At 39.4% G+C, this 20,633-nt stretch overlaps 2 protein-coding genes across 4 annotated transcripts; both read left to right on the forward strand.

The window, feature by feature from the left end:
- The first annotated feature begins 1,806 nt into the window (after positions 1-1,806).
- On the forward strand, positions 1,807-3,859 carry LOC6732523 (membrane metallo-endopeptidase-like 1). Its single transcript, XM_039298525.2, has one exon. The coding sequence runs from the start codon at positions 1,861-1,863 to the stop codon at positions 3,775-3,777; it is 1,917 nt and encodes a 638-aa protein (XP_039154459.1). The 5' UTR covers positions 1,807-1,860; the 3' UTR covers positions 3,778-3,859.
- An 832-nt stretch (positions 3,860-4,691) lies between these two features.
- Positions 4,692-20,543, forward strand: LOC6732524 (dnaJ homolog subfamily C member 7). 3 transcript variants are annotated; one of them, XM_002079607.4, is made up of 4 exons: positions 4,692-5,234; positions 18,378-18,830; positions 18,890-19,734; positions 19,806-20,543. In XM_002079607.4, exons 1-4 carry the CDS (start codon positions 5,095-5,097, stop codon positions 19,892-19,894), a joined length of 1,527 nt encoding a protein of 508 aa, XP_002079643.2. In that variant the 5' UTR covers positions 4,692-5,094; the 3' UTR covers positions 19,895-20,543. The 3 variants fall into 3 exon arrangements, with proteins under 3 accessions (XP_002079643.2, XP_016025179.1, XP_039154460.1); XM_016180218.3 differs by lacking the exon at positions 4,692-5,234 and adding an exon at positions 9,847-10,278; XM_039298526.2 differs by lacking the exon at positions 4,692-5,234 and adding an exon at positions 14,920-14,984.
- The last annotated feature ends 90 nt before the right edge of the window (positions 20,544-20,633 follow it).

A 20,633-nucleotide genomic window follows, 5' to 3' on the forward strand; every position in this document is an offset into this window, starting at 1 on the left:
TTTTCAATTCGTTTGTGCGTGTTGTGTTCTTCAAATCCTCCCGCTCTCTCTCTTTCCCATTGGAAAAAAAAACCGTTTTTCATTTCAATTTCATTTCGTTTCAGCCTGAGCCCTCTCTCTCACACCATCTCGCCATCTCTGTCGCACGCTCAGGTGGGCTGCAACCAATAAACACGAGCGAGCGAGAAAGCAGCATATTTGCATAGCCAGTCGTACATGTTTGCGCTCTCGCTCGCCCCCATGGGCGACGCCTTATATAAACAAATGACAATTGTTTTGGCATTTTGTGTTGCAAAGTAAATTATAATAAATGCATTGCCAGAGAAGAAAAGTAAAAAAAATGGCTTTACTTCGAGTTTGCGCAGCTGTCTTTGACAAAAAGCATTTTAATTTCAATTAAAAGTAAATGACAAACTTTCAACGAATTATACTTTTCGGGGCAGTGTTGCTATCTCTTTCCGTCCCAAGCTTTGATTTTTTTTGTCAACCGTTTTCCGTTTCCCATTCGTTTCCATTCGAGTCCCGTTTATTTGTATTTCTTTTTGTGTTGCTGATTCGGAGGAGAGCAGCACTATGACAGGGCATCTTTCTTGCACTTACACATATTGCGATAATGGGGTTTTTTTCGCCTGAGGGGCGTTCGTTTTTCGGGTTCTTATAAATAGCATTGCTTATAAATTCTGGCATCGCACCTTTGCCACCTCTTTATGTTTATGTACAATGTATCTGAGAGCTCGGTCATTTTTCTATTATTTGTCTTCGTTTCGCCTTCTGCGATTCTTCTCCATAACGATTGCCATTCCGTCGCCGAACCAATCGCATTCCGTTCTCTCCATTTGAGAGTTCCATGTACATATTTCTTTCTATATGGGAATGGAATACGTCTTTATGTATTGTGTTTGCACATGACGTATGAATTTTTCTTGTTCGTTTCGTTTGGGGCTTTTCTTTTGTGGATTTCCTCACCCACTGTCTTTTAGGTGACAGCAACCATTTAATATTAAATTGATTGCAAATGTGGATTTCCAACAGCTTTTAGAAAATATTTTCGGTCTTTAAAGAGTTTAAAACACAATAATTATTGTAATGTAAATATTTTATTTTTACATATGTTTTTTTCCAAGCTGTCATTAAAAAATAGTACTAAGAATATGTTAGATACGAGAATTAATATGTACAGCTACTTTTTTTCTAAATTGTGAAATTTTGGGCTATTTTTTTCTTTTGCCATTTCCTTATGTCATGTGAATTTAATTTCTTTATGACATATACTTAAATCGGTGGCTTTAAATCCGAATAAATACACTAAATTTACCAAAAAAAAAGACAGGCAGATATAAAAAGTACTTATTCAAACAAATTTGTTTTCCCCCCATAAATTGACAACAAAAAGGTACCGTCTCTATCATCCAAATGTCAGAATATGTCATAGCAACCAACTATCGTCAGTAAGAAATGAGTTTTACAACATGCAACTTTTTCAAGGTGTCGCTACTGTGGGCAGGAAGTTTGATTTTTCGCAAAAAACAGCTCGCTTTGAACTCTGGTTTTTCTCTTCAATAAATGCAACTAACTTTTAAGTAAAATTTGATTTTGTATTATTTACAAGTTTGGATTACAAGTTTGGACTAGGAGTCAATTTGATACCTCCTGTTAGCTGCCAATCGAATTCCTCGGGCTCGAAAGTTTTTATATCAATAATATTTCTGGACTTTGAAGCGATGGTTACTGTTCCATAACTTCGGATTATCAGCTTTGACTTCACCATATATGTATGTATATAGCTTTCTCTGGATGTGTCCAGATTTGTATTATTAACCGACGACTGGATGGCAAAAGTTCAGTGCGCTCGCAGCTATTATGTGGATTATCTGCCTCTTGCTGTTGCCCCTTGTGGCGGCCAGTTCCAATACAAGACTTCTAAATGGCATCCTTAATCATGTGGACAAGGAGGCCAATCCCTGTGAGAACTTCTACAACCACGCCTGCGGCCAGTACAACATGCGTCACATGGACGACACCTTTTTCGACATTATACAGATGCTGGATCACCAGGTTAACCAGAACTTGGTGAAAGTAATGGACGATCTGGAACTGAGTTCTCAATCGCCGGACTTTAATGTATCTAGTGTAGATGGCAAGGTCCTTCGCTACTACCTTAGTTGTCGTGGAGCGCCGCGGAATATGGATAGTTTAAGCGAGTATCTGAAAGTGATTTCCCCCGGCGAAGGACTCACATGGCCTCAGTTCATTCCGGACGGTAGTTCTTGGCCCCAGGAAAATTTCAAATGGCTCGAGACACTGGCTCATCTGCATCGCTACGGTCTAACTAACGTGTTTTTCAACCTTGAAGTCGTGTCGAACCCACGAAATGCCACCGAGTACATGGTAGAATTGAATACCCCCACTTTCGGAGAAGAATCTCAACTGCCAAACAGTTTTATTGAAATTCTATCCGTTCTGTATGTCATGAAGGTTCCTTCTAGTGAAATCATTACTCTGGCTCGAAAAATACGAACGCTTGAATTGTCGCTTAAAACGATGATCAATCCGATCGACAGACCGAATAATAGATACATTAGTATCCGCGATTTTGAGATGGAAACCGGTCACAACTGGCAGCGTTTCTTTGAGATTTTAATAGGTTCCAGCGCCGCCCCAGAACTCCAAGTGTTGGTGCGCAATTTTAGGTACTTTACCAGCCTTAAGGAACTAATGGACAAGCAGGATGCCCGGCTGGTGGCCAGCTACATAATGACCCGGTTTGCAATATTTCTATTTGATGAAACCACGGGTGGCAGAGAATCCGCGGAGTGTGTGTCACAGATGCGCCGCAACTTGAATTTGGCTGCAAGCATGCTCTATAAGGAACGATTTTTCGAACACTCCGCTTTCAGTGGCAATGTCCTGGAAATTAAGGACATTTTCGAGAAACTACGCCATCAGTTTCTGCTGCAAGTCGATCAAAATCATCTAGAGTTGACTGCTTTGCAGAAGAAATTCGTCGTTCGAAAGGCAGAGGCAATTGAGATCAACGTTGGGAATCTTCCAAAAACCGATAATCTTCGCCAGTTCGTCGGCCAGTACTACCAAGACCTGCAGTTTCCCACTGGCGAGCTGGATTACCATCAGCTGCATCTCAAGGTGCTGCAGTTTCGCACCCAAAAGATGTTGGCCCAAATCCAGCAAAGGGCACTCAGAGGAGCCGAATATTTTGACTTACAGGAGCCAAGCAGCGCCATTGCCTCCACCTCGTACTATGTGATGCGCCCCAATGTGATTATTGTCCCACTTGGGCTACTGCAGGAGCCATTCTTTCAGCTGGAAAGCGATGATGTCTTCAAGTACAGCCTGATGGGATATATTTTGGCACATCACTTGATAAGCGCCTTTGCCACCGAGGGCATTACAATTGGCAGCGATGGAAACGATCAACCATTCAGATCGCATCGTTTCGAAGAAGCAGTCAGTTGCTTGTCACGCAATGCAGACAACATCGATGAAACCATGGGCGATATTGCCGGTCTAGAACTGGCCTATTCTACTTATGCCAAGATGGCCAAGAATCGAAACCGTTTGGATTTCACCCATTTGCCACCGGAGCAGATATTCTTCCTAAATGCCGGCCAGTTCTTCTGCGGCAATAGCGATATGTTGGTTCAGTACAAGGAAGATCAAGTGCGTTTACAGAGAGCTATCGAAGGGTTTGAGCCATTTGACAAGGCTTTTGGGTGCAACCGCAATAAGCCTCAGCACGAGAAGTGTCGTTTATGGTGAATACCCTGCACATATGCTTAGAAATACATTTATTTTGGATAACACTAATACAAGACAATCGTGTTAAAATAAAAAGGTTGTATATGCTTATACAATCACATATATTCTGTATTAAAAAATAACATTAGTCCAGCTGATTTTGTATGTCTATTCACACAGAGTTAATAAAACCAGCACGCAATCTTTTCAGCCCTGTTATTTTAGTAACGTCAACGGTTTCCATTAAGTTAAGTTGCTTGAGCCATCTCATAGGACCATGAAATGTACTTCTTCTCATCATCATCATTCTCTACACTGAGTGAGTAGAATTTAAAACAATAAGTTCTTCAACACTTGAGTTTGGTAGTAATTTTGCATGACTTTAATGCAAATGACCCGTTTGGAGCCATTGATCGCAGAAATTCGGCAAGTGAAACGTGATATTCTGAATCACGCTTCTTATTTTGTATTTCCAATCGAGTGAAATTGGGCAGTCTCGATAAGGATCCCATTCGACTAACGCATGAATTTTAACTGTAGTTGACCTTCAGACCTGATAAACACGATCTTAACACATTTACCCAATCTTATGGTGGCAAGAGAATGCTCCATTGAATTGCTGTTGTCCTCCACCATTGCAGATAAATCGTATGCGGCCTTAAAAACTCCATATTCATACTAATATTCCACGCACAAACATAGTAGTGAATTAAGTGCTCGCGATAGCCAAGTTCACATCCAACAGATGTTTCCCTTAGCAGGGTTTCAGACCCAAATACTGATTTATCTTATTTTGATTTAGCTCCAACATGCAATACTTTGCATAATTCAGATATTATTAGGCTGCTTAATATACAATCCACTTATATTGGTGTAAAAATTAGAAACATCGACACGTGAGGATTAAAATATTTATTTATCGATATATTTTTACTCTTGTACCTTTTGCACACCCCTAGTTGTGTTCCACCACTACTTCGCATGGCACGCTTTTTCCGTGTGCTCGGTTCGTTCGGCCATACAAAACACAAAATTCAAGTTTAAGAACTAAATAGGCAACAGCCTGCAACTAAAAGAGAAGCCGCAGCGAACAAAGTGATTTGCTAAAAGAGACGTAAGACAGTTATCGCATCGAAGGCACCAGGAATCGGGGATTTCTAACACGGCGCGCGTCCGACACACATACATACGCAGGAGCACACTCCCACACACGCACAATTACTTGCCATTGACGCAAAAGCGAAAAAGCAGTGGAATAAAGGGGAATTGACAAATAACAACGTTTTGCAAGCACTGGACTCTGGTCGCTGGAGTTCTTTCACTTAGTAATTGCAACGCATGGACGACGAAGTCATTGAAATTAGCGACAGCGAACGCGAAGAAACCTCATCGAACTCCGAAATGGATGTGGAAATAACGACAGAACAGCCGGCCATCGATGTCAAAGCAGAGCAAATTGTGCCCAAGGACGCGGCAACGTAAGTAAAAATAAAAACGACAAAAATCTCCACAGTCGCTTTAAAACCAGATATAACAGCCTGTCTGTGAATGTGATTCCAAGTTACTTAAAAACTGTAGCTATGTTTATGCACAGTATTGTGTACATTTAGATAAGGCGGAAAAATCTGGCATAATTATTTATGTTGCTAAATAGTAATCAATTTATTCAACTTTAATGATAGGTAAAAGTGCTAAATCTGCAAAAGAAATTGAAATTTAAGTACATTTTGCAACAATAAGAACGGCTAGTTGCAAACATATAAACTGCAGTCAATGCCAAACTGTGCGATAACAGCTATGTACATACATAGGTGTTAAAGTTTTTGTTTGCATTTTGGTTTTATGTAATCTATTGCCCGGGGTCTCTACCTCTCACTCCCTCCCCCTGTAGCATTGCCCCCGTCTTGTCGCACACATTTGGCATGGTCATGGGCAGCAGCCAAACGTAGCAAATAAATATAGATAAAAAAAAAGCAAAAACAAGATATAAAACGTCAGTGACGCCAACGCACACGCCCTGCAGTTTACAGTGGGCATTCCGTAGAAAAGGTCTGTTTATATTATATACGTTATACGATTCCCTGTAAAGCATTGTATTATATAATTACATTTTCATACAAACATGGTTGAGTGCTAAGTGCAGTTTTCATTGTCAAAGCTTTCGCCGTTAAAACCATTAGAAACGAGATATTAAAAATGTTTGAGCTAGGAAGGTTCTACTGTAATGCCTTTGTTGTTGCTAGGTGCGCTTTGTTTAGTTCTTGTTTGAAACTGGTTTTACTTTCCGTTTGCCCACCAATGTTTCTCAATGTCTCTCTGTGTGTGTGGGCACGTTACATTTTGAAATTCGAGCCTCTGTGGTCTCACAAGCTGGCATTAAAGTCACAGTTTTAGAGTGACTGGAGCTGGAAGTCAAGGACACCGTATTGCCCATGATAACGAAATTAAAATCCAGTTTAATTTTTTAATTTCATTTATGTATGTAAAACCGTTTACCGCTTAAATGGAGCACATTTTTGCAAATGTGCCAACATAAACAGTTATAAATTTGTCTTTGCCACGCTTCATTTGCGTTTATTTTTGTTTCCCGTATTTCCACACAAAAGCATCGAGGAAAAACAATAGGAAAAAAAAATTAAACAGCTATTTGCATTTGTACGGACGCGAATTTATTTACTTCCGTGTTTACGAGTAATCGAAGCTGACACTTGATTGGAAAATGGGAATTTATTTAATTTTTGGAAATTCGAGTTCAGTTTTGTTGTTTTGGCATTGATATACTTTTTGCCATTGTTCTTTCGCTTATTACGTTCTTTACTCTAGAATTTGCGTCACCTGTTGTGAGTAATCGCATGCAATACAGAAAGAAATCTAATGAAGATAGATAAGATTTGTATGGAAAATCATCAGGTGATGGCTTAAATGTGGGATACAATCTATTGACCGCCAGTTTTGCGTGTAAAACTAAATGCGATCAACTGGTGGAGTTTCAAAGTCAAGTACAGTCATCGCCAAAAAACCGAAACACTAGACAATGCCAAAAGTTCGGGGCAACCTACACACAAAGCTACCGCAAAAGTTGGCCAAAATAAAACTTAATGTGAATGAACCCAAGCGCAAAATCATACGCTCATGTATCTTAGGCCTTCATCGTTTTTCTAATTTCCATTAGTAATATTATTTCGCCTCTTTGGAGTTCAAGGACTGACTGGGCACAAGAAGTACAAAAAAAGCCGGAACAATTTCTCTGACTCATAGCCATGGAGAAAAGATGTTTATTATTGTTTTTTGTTGTTTGCACTTACTTGGGAACTCGATGATGACGATGGGGAAGAGAGCAGATGACGAGGGAACCCGTTTGCACATCTACATCTATGAGTCAACCTGTTGATAAATTAGAAATTCCGAAAGGTTGCAGCATCAGCCTATTGATTTTATTCGCCTTGGTAAAAGAAAAAGAACTGCTTTTATATATGCCGATGTGACATTTTGGCCTTTTTAAGTTCAGGGTCAAAGGTTTCAATTATTGAAGCTAATATTTTCTAGTTACAGTTTTAAAATCACTGAGCATTTCATTATCTTAGGTAATAACAGTTTGAGCTTAAGTTTTGTGATTAGATTAAAGCCTTATCACATCTGTTAGGCATTACAGCACTTTTGTTTTAGTTTTGCTTGGAATAGGCGATAAGAAAATAATGAACATAGCTCGTTATTGTGATTGCCTTGCAGAGTTTACTTGAGGTCACTTTCAGAAATTCCAATGTTTTAGTTTGTTAAAAAACATACATTTGTGTATAGTAGACATATATTTCCTTTGCCATGTAGAAAACTGTTGCTCGTTATCTGAAACTACATTTTGGATAGCACTTTGTTCTATTTATTGGCCAACAACAAAGTTGCTAACGCTTTCGGTGCAGATGTATTTCAACGTAGCTTCGACCCAAATTCGCTTTGGTACAACTTTTCTCTATTTCGTCTAAACTTTTGGCCAACTATGTATATAACTTCGGGCAATTAGCTTCAAACTATGTAGCCCTCGAAAAGTTATTGCTCGACTCCAGTCAAAGTGGGTCAATTAAATTATTGATTCGCCACGAGGCTAGAAACAGAACACAATTGGCAAACAAAAAAAAAAGAAACCGAGAAGTAACTATTGGATGGTTTCCAATATTAAATATCTTGATTGTTTCGAGAAGCTCTGAGCGGATGTAGTGGGCTTTTGCAAAGTGGCTGTCATTTAAAGATAATAGTAGGTGAATAGCTTGAAATTACGTAATTCCCATCTTGTGGGAAGATTTTTTGTCCAGAGACGTTTGAATGATGCGCCAAGGTCAGCTGAAAAAAAAATTATACCGAATTGGAAACGATTCAATTTAGCGCAAAATGGAATATATCAATTTATAGTTATAGTTAGCCAATCCAATCGTATCATATCGCTTGCAATTACATGGTTAAATAGAAAACCAGATCCTTCGTTGCTCATGTCAAAAAGCTTAAACAGCTGTCATCTGCTACCCATTAATCGCCGGTCTGGTCTTCCCTTATCTGTCTGGATCGAAACTGGTAGCCAGTTTAGCCAGTCTGCCGCCTATGATGACTGTAGCTGGTTTTAGAAGACAGGTACACGGTAACAAACGTTAAAATATATAATACTTTATAAAATTCGAATATAAAATATTGCGAGTATACAACATTAATAGTGTATTTATGTACAATTATTGATACTCATTGACTTTAGACAATTTAACACAAATTATTCTTGCAGTGTAGACACAAAGAGAGTAAGAGAGAGTGCATGATGTTGAGTGGGGAAAAGGCATTTCCATTTTCAGTTGGAAATTGTAGGTGTTGGCAGCTTGTAAATTAGCACTTAACTTCATGGCGCCATTACAGTTTGAAACTAGTTTCGCGTCTTAAAGTCACTTCTTACGGTTTTATGAGAACTGGGTAGACATATTTTATTATATTTATTTGTTATCTTTTGCACTTGTTATCTTAGTTAGGGAATTTCTGGCAATTTCTCTGGAAATTATCAGGCTTTTTTTCTGTTTTTTTGCTGAATTATTTTCCTTTGTTTTGCTTTTGTATTCACGGCAGTGGTTGGTGGTTTTAATTGCTTGGGGTCTGCACTTTCACTTGGTTTCGGTTGCCGAGTTTGTAATGCAATTCCACTTGTTGCTGCGGAATGTAACCTAAATTGCTTTTGGAATTGCCCCAATTTGACTGTGAACTGGATCTAGTTGTAGTTGAGCATGACTTTGTGGTTTCTTCTTGCATATTCTTCTCATATTCAGCGAATCATTATCAGAAGAGGTTCTTCCACAAAACCCCAACTTTCTTCCTGTTCCCCTGTGAATGTCCAGTTTTGTTGTCTTGCCATTTTTGGTTTCATTAAAAAACATTAATTACAATCAGACAGCCAGCAGACGATATCTCTGGTACATGTCTCGGTTGAGATACACGACACGCCTTCACTTCACGGGCTATATGGTAGATATATATGGTCTGTATAGATCTGTATATCTACAAAAGTGTGCTTTCTTAAACAACGGGAAGTAAAAATGTTTAACAGAAACAAAGCGAATGAAATTGAGGAAACCAAGAGGAGAGAGTGCAACAACTTTTCAACGATTTTGAGGAAGAGTTTGAGCATGCTCGAAAAAAATGGCATTTTAAAAGCCATATATGTACTACTAAACAGAAATCGAATGCATTTTCCTCACTTTGAATTATGTTTAGTATTTATTGGATTTATTTTTACTGCTACAAAAATATTTTACTAAAATTAGACATTTTTTTATATTCAAAAAGGGATATGATAAATTTTGCTTCATAAATTTCTTATGACTATGTTCTTTATTTTGATTTTCCATTTCAAAAATGTCTAATTAAAAGTGTTAGATTCACGCAAGCACAATTTCCCTTTTATTATCAGTCTGCTGCGATCTCTTTGATCTGACGCTCATTTTCGCCAACTGCAACTGACGCTCTCCTGCTCTTCGCTCTTCTTGCGGCGCTTGCTCTCTCGTTTCTCTCCACGTCAGCTGCTTTGCTGCGCTGCAGTCGCCAGCGGCAGAGGGCGGCATCGAAGGGGATCGTCACGCTGTCCACTCACTCAGTCGCGAGTTGCAGCAGTGCGTCGATCGACGTCGTTTTCCGCGCTAGTCGCGAAAATTGTGAAAAGTCTGTCGCGGAAAGGGAAAATTACTGAATAAATAGGAAAACAAAGGCTCCAAGAATTTTCGCTTTGAGTTGTTTGTCTCCTTTGCTGTGTCAAATAATGAAAATTTTACGTTTCCCATAATACGATTATATTGTGATGATCAAAACGTGCCTTAAATCGAAATCAAATAATTATTCCAAAATAAGTTGAAGAACCTGTGAACGTAGACTATACATACTTCAAGCGATCCAGTCCGTTTCTATGTGCTCGCAAATAGCCCACTTTGACCAGACGGAATAGCCAACTAAATCTCTGTAAATCCACAACGAGCCAACAATCGAGCTGAATAAAATGTTGTAGTAAGTATTTTAGGGATGTCTGCCTTCTTGCGTTAATCACCTAAACTAATGCTAACTAATTCGCAACCGAAAGTACATAAAAACCAAAAATAAACCGACGTTGACCCATCCAAAAACACAGCTAGCCTCAAAAAAAAAGTGAATGTTGTCTGAAAACCACAGCATATATATTTAAGTTCTTATTAAAAGCAACAAATGAAAGGGTTACTATTCACTTCAATACGCCTGCTTTCTAAGAAGTACAAAATCCAATTAATTTAGTTGCGTGTGAGTATTATAATTTTGCCAAGACATGTATGCACATTTTGCATTTAAATCGGCGGCGTGTATATATAAATAAATATTTCTGTGTGTTTGGGTGTCGTCTGCTGTTTGTTGCATATTCATTTGTTGCGGTTTCTCACCTCACCTCTGTGCCCCACAAACGCCACGTGCAGAGGCGTTGAAATTCGAAATCAATTGATATAGTCGCACATTAAAATGGGTTGAATAATATGGCTGATCAGTTAGCAATCAAGAATTGTTGCTATCTTATGTGAAACTGTTCAATTTTTAAAAATTTCACATGAATATAAAGCTCTATCAATTACAAGATTTCTAGAATAGTTGACTGATATTCATTTAATTACGATAAGAAATGAGTACAAGAACAGACGCATTATTCCGCCAATTCATCAATATTATTTAACTGTCTACAAAGTATCTAAAAATAGACATTCAGATAAGAGCTTTTATTATAAAACCAATTGATAGGAAAATAATTGGAAATAAGAGACAGTTAATATTATTAATTTTACTAAAATACGTAACAAATACAATATTTAAGGATTCAGCAACACTTTTAAACTTTTTTCTATGATGATTCATTTCTCAACTCTGATTTTTCGCCAGCCTTTTGCCCTTCACACACTTTTTTCGCAAAGAGCATTGACCAGTGTGATCAAGGCAAAAACAGAATATATCAGCAATAAACTGTGAGAAAATTCGACAAGCTAAAATATTATTAAATCAAAGAAGGATTTCAAATCACTAAATATGTGTTAAACTATTGCTATAAAGCAATATAAAATACTTTCAATCAACTTAAAATAAGTAGTTTAAAAATCAAAAAGACGTGCGTATGTTTTTCTCTCGCTGTGCCGAAACAAAAAAATAGGCGTTCGGAAAATCTTTTCGACATTTCTCAATCTCTTTAAAATGTCAGAGCCCAACTGGGCTGTCAAATGCACTGGCTCTCGACCATTTTAGCCTCTGGTTTTCAGTCCCTTCTCCTAGGAGAGCATTTGGCGGATGCCTCTTTGGGGTCTCTTGGCACATGTGTTGGCCCCAACTTTTTGGGCAGCAAAGCTTTGGCATATGGCACATTGAGGTCGCCGGCGCAAATTCTTATCCAAAAAAAAAAACAAATGAAAACACAAAAAACTGCTGCATGTGGAAAATATGTACAATGCATTGCTACCGCACTATAATTTTGGTTTTTGTGTTGTCTCTTAGCTTTCAGCTATTTTTTTTTTTTTTGACTGGGTGTGTCGTTTATTGCCCCGACATAAATGTTTTTATGCCCCGCCATTGTTGTTGGCGTATCTGCTGCTCATGTTGCTGTTGCAGTTGCAATTTTTGTTGCAGTTGCAGTTGTACTTGCTGTGGGCGAGCAGATTGCGTTTTAAATTGCAGTGGCATTAAATTTTGCATGCATTTTATTGCAGTTGCAGCCAACCAAATGACTCACATGGGTAATCCGATTCATTTCGAGTACGAAAACTCTGAACCAAAATGCATTTGCAGTCGAGAATTATAGGCCAGTGGCGTGTGTGGAGTGGTCCTGTCTGTGAATATGCCACCGCCTCCTCGTGGGATACTTAAAATTATATGTTTGGAGACGCAATTTTGCTGCTCTTGGTCATATTTTTATGGGCCACTTTGTGTCAAGGGAAAATGCATTTACCGGCTTATGATTTACGGTTTGTTTTCTTTGGAGAAAAGTGGAAATTTATCGTGTGCATGTTGGGAAAAATTTGTGGTATTTCATTTTTTTTGTATCTTCGAAACCAAAAATGTTTCAGCATGCTATTTTTCCGGCGATATGAATATATATATCCAAATCTAATGATGAAAATTGTAGTTTTGTTGAATTTATCTGCCCCAAATATTGTTCCATTTTATTGATATTGCATAGCCTGGCAATTCCCATTGCAACTAATCATTCGTATCTAATTGTCGCACTCCATGCTAAACAATCTGCCAATCAATCGGACTTTTAGCACGTATCCAAATAGATCGGTCGTATTAAGTTAAAAGCAAACATTCCACAACGTCATAAATCCCGATGTCATATTTACGTGTATATTTTTATTACGTATTGTGTGTGTGCCATAAATAGCAAGCAACTGGCAACTGGGGAGAACCCAGCCATTTAGCTCCACTATTTCCCCGACTTCTCCCCAGCTAACAACACATGGAATTAATGGGTCGGACAACGACCCAAAACTGGGGAACATAAATTCAATTGAGGCAAGTGTCAATAGAACACGAGCTCATCCATTTGTAAGTGTTCTATAACCATGATGATGCTGCTTCTGATGATGATGATGATGGGGGCGATGGTGAGACAAACAATCAATTATGTATTCTATTTGTTTGCATAAGTTCTGAACCCACTCTTGTGCTGACAATGGTTTGCAAGCTCATGTCTGCTTCACTGGAGAGAATCTTCACTCTTGAGTAAAATTTAAAATTAATCTATTTAGTAAAAAAAATGCATTTAAAAAGTTTCATACATTTACAAATGTTTGCTTATTTTCCAACACATTTTCTTAAATCTCAAATTGTTCACACCGTTTTCTTTCGAGTGTTTTCCGAACTGGTTGTTTATTTAGTTAGCCCCCCTCAACTTTCAGCAATTTGGCTTAAACTTTCAGACCGACGACTCTTGGCTAGGTTCATTAACTTTGTAATACGTATTCCCTCGAACATTTCCCTGAAGTTTCGCCCCATTCTTAAGCTGGCTTTTCTTTTATTTATTGGAAACTTCTTCTCCTTATTCACTTAAGCTGCTTTTGCTCTGCGCCCAACAGTGTTTTTGCTTTACTCGCTCCCTTTATTTTCGGCCGCCATTATGTCTGCACAGCATTTCCGGTTCACGCAGTTGGGGGCAAACACAAAAAAAAAAGAAAAAAACCCAACACAGGCACAGAACCCGCATTGACCTACTGTGCGTGGTCCACGTGAGTCACAATAGTACAGTACAAAATGGCTAGCATAAACCACAACTCTTGCTATTAAAAATGATTATTCTTTTAAAAATCTAATAAAAATAACTATACTACTGAAAAATGTATAGCGAAAAATAAAGTGTAATTAATGCAGTCAAATTAGTCTTAGGCACGCTACACTGTACCAAAGCAAGTATCATCTTGGTGTTGGTATGCATTCGAGTGTACGTTCGGTTCTTGTGGCAAGCAATTTCAACTTGTGGCAGGTCATGTCCGCTGCCCGCTGCTCCGCCCACTTTTGCACGCCTCCCTAAGCGTGTTGTGATGGGTAAACGGGTAAACTATTTGATATGCACTTTCGCAAAGGGTTTGTTGACTTGCGCAGCGTTAACTGAAGTGGAATTCGAAGCGTGTTGTTGCCACAAAATATTGACTTTTGTTGCAGGCGTAAATTGCAATGTCCGCATTATTTATAAATTGCATTAAATCCATTGCGATTTAAGTTGAATAAGTACTGTTTGATATCTTTATTATATATTATATAATGTTATAATAAATGTAGAGAGTAGGAGATGTTTACTTATCAGTCATTTAGTTTAAAATAAGAATGTTTATATATTTATTTATATATTTATAGTTTAGAAATATAGAGCAGAGTATTTGCATTTTCATGTTGTGTTGCCTAAACTTTCCCTATTCTTATTGACCAACAAATGGCTGTGAGATGGCTAGTAGCATTGTCTGGCGTATCGTTGGAGCCACCTGCAGAGAGACTCCACCACCCACCACCTCCTCAACCTTCCCCACAACTCATGCTTCTCTCACATGCGCGCTGCACAGTGCAGCGAATGCTTTCTCTGCTCTCTTCGAAATGGCTCTCTTGCTGCAGCGGGCACAGTGCATGCAACAAAGTAGTTTTCACTGCAGAAATTACATCTGCTGATTACATCTATCTTTAATTTTGTTTAGTAATGAGAGATGCAAACATAAGACATTTTTTATATAGCCATAGTTAGGTCTTAAAAAATTATATATATTTTTTTTAATTTTTCTTCAATGACATGGCTGTTACTGCAACATGATGGTAGTAGTTTCGCCTTCGTTACTTTTGGCGCTCGGCTTGAAACTTCTCGGCGTGTCGTTGCATTAAAATCATCGCCCGCAGCAGCGGCAACATGCAGCAAGCAGGCAGCAGCAGCAACATCAGCAGCACCGCAGCAGCAGCATCAACATCAGTCGCTTCCGTTGGCTGCCAGAGACCACCAGCAATAACGACGTGTTCGCTAAAATAGTCTTTTGATAGCCACTTATTTTTGTAGTTTTGCGTTAGTTTGGTGCATTAGGATCGTAACAATAATATTAGCCACCCGAATGGGATCTTTTTAAAATTCCTCGGCTTTCTCATATGCCGAAAAGTAATAACACTAAAAGTCTGACTCCTCCAATGCTCAATAAATTGTATATGAGTTCGGAGGAATTTACATTTCTGCCGCGGTAAGTAGAAATGCTGGCTAGAATGAGAGTTTCACTCTGTTGTGCCATTCGTTTGTCAAAGGCAATTTGATATGACAGGATGCTAATGGAATGCTAATGGCGGTGCACTGGGAAGTTTGATATATATATATGTGCGGCGGAAGTCTTTAAGTTTGTTTTCAGTGGATGCAAGTTTTATTTCAACTGCGGTAAATTGCATGGCAAAGTTTTACCAACGATATATCATTAACTTATAAAGCAGTTTATTCGGCTTTAATGTTCTAATTCGTTATTCAATTAATTTATTAAATTCAAATTTTAAAAACGTTTTAAATAGTATACCCTAAACATGCAGTGAGTCAGGATTTATTTATTTTTGCTTAAAATAAGCGGAATGTTCAGCAATATTTTTGAATATTTTTTGAAAATTCAGTTAACTCATAAATTCCTTTGACTTGCTGAAGAAAGGTTTCAGCCCCCCGGTGAAAAGTTAAGTACATAAATGTTTGGAAAAGTAATCAAGCAGAGTGTGAAAACTACTCGAACCTCAAGTGGTCCCACTGTAGCAATTGTGGATCTGGAGCTATCTATCGCATCGCATCAGTTAACTCATAGATTTGACACCCTGACAATCTACTTTGCATGATTCTTGCAGCACATGTCACACGGCGTCCAAGTTTCCCTCGATGGCTGTGCGAAAAGTTTTGTCATCACAGACGATGACAGCCCCCTCTTCGCCCGACGAGCCATCCATATTCATGAGGGAATGATTATTCCGACCAACTCACACTATAGCCCATCAGCATACCTCGAATGCCCTGCTACTGCCATTGACTTCGCTTATCGCGCATTGAACTCTGCTGTGACCTGCAGGCATTTGCATATGCGGACTAACACGTACGCACAGTGCGGGTCACAATGCTAGCAACAAGGGGCTGTTAATGAATTGTTGTGTAGGTGATAAAAAGAATTAATGGGTAATAACTTATTAATAAGTACTGCTTTGTACTTAAGCAAGAGATTAGCTAAGATATTGTGAGCAACATAAAAAGGAATATGAATGAAATCATTTTAAAGATACTATTATAAATATAGTATATATATACTATATATTATATATACTATAAATATATACTATAAATATATACTATTATATATATTTTATATTATAGTTTATTAAAGATTATAGTATGCCTAACTTTAATTAAATTTTTTGGAATTGCCTTGCTGAAATCAATAATAATATAAATCAAATATAATAATAATAAATATTGGACAGCTTTGATCCGAGGAACTACCAATTTGAGAGCATATGTAATCTATACATGCTTATATTTGCATTGCATGCTTTGCATTCATTCTTCTGCCTGCAGTTGTAGGCTCTTTTTACTTCGTTTTCCGTTTACCATTTTTTGTTACCTGTTTCATCCTCTTTGCCTCTTTGAGCTTTATTTATCTAGCCCGGGCTTTCATGTTTTTGGGCGTGCACCTTTCGCCGCTGCTTAATTTAAATCAGCTCTTCAGTTTTAAACCATTTCTTTTTTTTGTTCACAACGAATGCATGTTGTAAGTATGTATAATCCAAGTCTCCTATTTTTTATTCCATTGAAGTTGAATTGCAAATGCAAACCGCGTTGCCTACTTTTATGGGTGGCAAATGGGCTGAAGGGCCTCGCTCTAACAAATGGTTTTCTAAAATGTTGCCCAATCAAGCGCAAGCGAATTTTTGACTTTTATGGGTTTCTCTAATTGTTATGTAAACTGCTTCTGCTGCTGCTGCTGCTGTTGACTGGAGTGCTGCCTGCCACCACCCGATATCCATCCATCCCGTCTTAGATATCCGCAACCCCCCATTTTGGCCCCATTTGCGGCTCGGGCCGCGACCGCTTTGGCAAGTTATGGCAGCAATTAAAAGTTTTGTGCTGAGCACTTGAAAAAAAAGCCAAAACCACCCACTTTGCCTACGCCCCCTTTCTTTATTTGTCTGCCTGCGGAGCAAGATGAAAAAAAGTGTGAGCAATGCCAATGATTTTCATTCTTCAGCAGTAATTAACATCTTTTGTTTGCACGCCGTATCTTATTCGCATGCAAGTTCCAATCAAAATGATGGCATTAAAAGTAGATGGAATGTTGGTAAGGGCTTCTAAAATAATACTTATTAAATTGAATACTTATTAAATAAGCATGCATAAAATTGGTTGCGAAGTTTCGAAGTTTTGCTTCCCAAATGGAAACCAAACAGTTTTACCCAAACGTTTCAATCGAGCAGAAATTGGAAAAGCATTGAAGAAGGTGCAGTGCTGAAACCCCTCAGAATTTGTAATATCTCAATGTATTTTTAATGGCACACCGATGAAAATATAAATAGGCAGCAAGGAAACCGAAACCATGGGCAAATAAATAACAAACAGGTCGGAGTGAAAAGCGAGAATAACAACATAGAGCCATAGAGCACTTATGCCCCATAATACTGGCATGGTGACAATGGTCTCGGTACAGTAAACACCCTGGCTGGCACAACTCCAAGTGGGTTTTGTGTTTCGAGAGTGGAGAGGAGGTGTAGAGGTGGAGGGCTGCGAAATAGGGAATTTCTTTGGCTTTCGGGATTCTTTGGCGTACCGCATTAGTGTCGCCCTATTGGCGGCCATTGTGATGCCATAATTTCTTGGCCCATTTGAGCTTGGCGCAGGTTGTTGCACTTCCTTCAAATGGAAAATCGGAGTGATGGGGGCGGCGGGCCACAGTGTGCTAAAATGGAATGGAAGCCTCCGGTTAATGGGAGTGGAAATTCATCGGCCAGGGCAAACGGATGTCCCTAACGAGCACCATTATTAATTGCAACTCAAGCTTGTGTTTTTTTAAGGGATAGCTATTTTTAGGCAAACCAATCTCTTATATCCCAAAATTAACGTTGGGTTTTTAAATAATTGTAAAGGATTTAATGTTGCAAACTATTGAGATGTATAGAAATAAATCAGCTATATACAGCATTTAATTCGTTTACGCATTTTAATAATCCGTACTAAAGCATCCCAACCGCTAACTGTCATTAATTCCATTAATTGATCGTTATCTTATGTCTTTTTAAATGAATATGCACTTTATGCATCACATTTCCCCCCAATTTTCGAGTCACTGTGCACTTTGAAAAGTCCACGTCTAGTCCAAAGCAAGCGGATTACTTCCTGTTGCTTTTCGTTGTGCCCGTTTTGTGCATTTCCACTTGAGATGGCGACTTTGCCCCGCGGCAGTTACTTCGCCTCGCCCGACGACGACGACCGACGACATCAAATTAAAAATTCAAATTATGTAGACTATGTAAACGACCGACCGATTCTTTTGTGCAATGAGCTAAGCCCCCAAGGATTGACCAAGAAAATTGTTTTTAACCACCACATCTCTCTCTACTTGCAGCATTGCCGAGGAGAAGAAGAAACTGGGCAACGACCAATACAAGGCGCAGAACTATCAGAATGCACTCAAGCTCTACACGGATGCCATATCGCTGTGTCCGGACTCGGCGGCATACTATGGCAATCGGGCCGCCTGCTACATGATGCTGCTCAACTATAACAGCGCCCTGACCGACGCCCGGCACGCCATACGCATCGATCCGGGCTTCGAGAAGGCCTACGTCCGGGTGGCCAAGTGCTGTCTGGCCCTGGGCGACATCATTGGCACCGAGCAGGCCGTCAAAATGGTCAACGAGCTGAACTCGCTTAGCACGGCTGTTGCTGCCGAACAGACGGCGGCGCAGAAGTTGCGCCAACTGGAGGCGACCATTCAGGCGAACTACGATTCGAAATCCTATCGCAATGTGGTCTTCTATTTGGACAGTGCCTTGAAGTTGGCGCCCGCCTGCTTGAAGTAAGTTCGCGATCGAATATAATTTAGAAACTTCAATTAATCGAAACTGAATCTTTCAGATATCGTCTGCTTAAGGCTGAGTGCCTTGCATTTTTGGGGCGATGTGATGAGGCCTTGGACATTGCTGTCGGTGTAATGAAGCTGGATACCACGTCGGCGGATGCGATATACGTGCGAGGTCTCTGCCTGTACTACACGGACAACCTGGACAAGGGAATTATCCACTTCGAGCGCGCCCTGACCCTCGACCCGGACCACTACAAGTCCAAGCAGATGCGCAGCAAGTGCAAGCAGCTCAAGGAGATGAAGGAGAACGGCAATATGCTATTCAAGTCCGGTCGCTATCGCGAGGCACACGTGATCTACACGGACGCCCTGAAGATCGACGAACACAACAAGGATATCAATTCGAAACTGCTTTACAATCGGGCTTTGGTCAACACACGTATCGGCAATTTGCGAGAGGCCGTGGCCGATTGCAATCGAGTGCTGGAGCTGAATAGTCAATATCTGAAGGCACTGCTGCTGCGGGCGCGCTGCTACAATGATCTGGAGAAGTTCGAGGAGTCGGTGGCGGACTATGAGACGGCACTGCAGCTGGAGAAGACGCCGGAGATTAAGCGAATGCTGCGCGAGGCCAAGTTTGCGCTGAAGAAGTCGAAGCGAAAGGACTACTACAAGATCCTGGGCATTGGACGCAACGCCACCGACGACGAGATCAAGAAGTCGTACCGCAAAAAGGCGCTGGTACATCATCCGGATCGACACGCAAACAGCAGTGCCGAGGAGCGCAAGCAGGAGGAGCTGAAGTTCAAGGAGGTGGGCGAGGCGTACGCCATTCTGTCGGATGCTCGCAAGAAGTCGCGCTACGACAGCGGCCAGGATATCGAGGAGCAGGAGCAAGGTGAGCAGGAAATTGTTGAATTATACTACGAATGTGGGGAAATGCTAATTCTTTATATTTTTCTTTTACAGCCGACTTCGATCCCAATCAAATGTTCCGCTCATTCTTCCAATTCAACGGCGGTGGCCGGAATAATTCTTCGTTCAACTTTGAGTTCTAGGATCCCAACGAGTGTTGTTCTCCACCTTCACAGAGAAGAAGACCATCAATCCCTCACTTTCTGCGTCATCCGAAACCAACGCAACCCAACACACAGCAGCGCACAAATTTTAAACTCTTTTACATATTTCTTTTTCAAAAAGTAAGAAAATACCACGTTTTGATTATGTTAACGAATGAATATATGCCGAGTTCTTTGAAAACCAATTCTAAATCAAATAATGCAACTAAATTTTCAGTGTAAGTTCACAGTTTTAAACGTTGTTTCTTGGATTTTTTCGGCGACATTAAATCATGGATAATAAATCATGAGAGAATTGTGTTAAACAAACTAAAATATACCTAAAAAGTTGCTATATCCCGTTGTTGTTGGTTCCGCCGGCCTTGTGAACTCTTCGTTCAGCATGTATAGAGGAGTAATTGATTAATTAATGATTAATGAAAGCGTAGCCTTATTGTATAACCAATTATATTTTTACCTCTTAAGCCAGACACTTAAGTTTCGTTTCTAAGTTAAAAAACAAAAACTGTATGGTTAAAACACTAGACAGGTCAATCAAAACACAATAACGCAGGCAATTTAGTTTTCATTTTGCGGAGTTAAACGATGAAGATTATATTTGAAGAAAATAAATCAAGTAAAATTAGAATCAAAGAAAGTGTTGGATGGTCTTAATGTTTGGGGATTAAGGAATTGGGGATTAAAAAAATTTTTGGAAGAAGGTTTTGTTTTAACCTTT

The sequence above is a fragment of the Drosophila simulans genome, chromosome 2L, assembly GCF_016746395.2.
Source record: "Drosophila simulans strain w501 chromosome 2L, Prin_Dsim_3.1, whole genome shotgun sequence".
NCBI classification, from domain to species: domain Eukaryota; kingdom Metazoa; phylum Arthropoda; class Insecta; order Diptera; family Drosophilidae; genus Drosophila; species Drosophila simulans.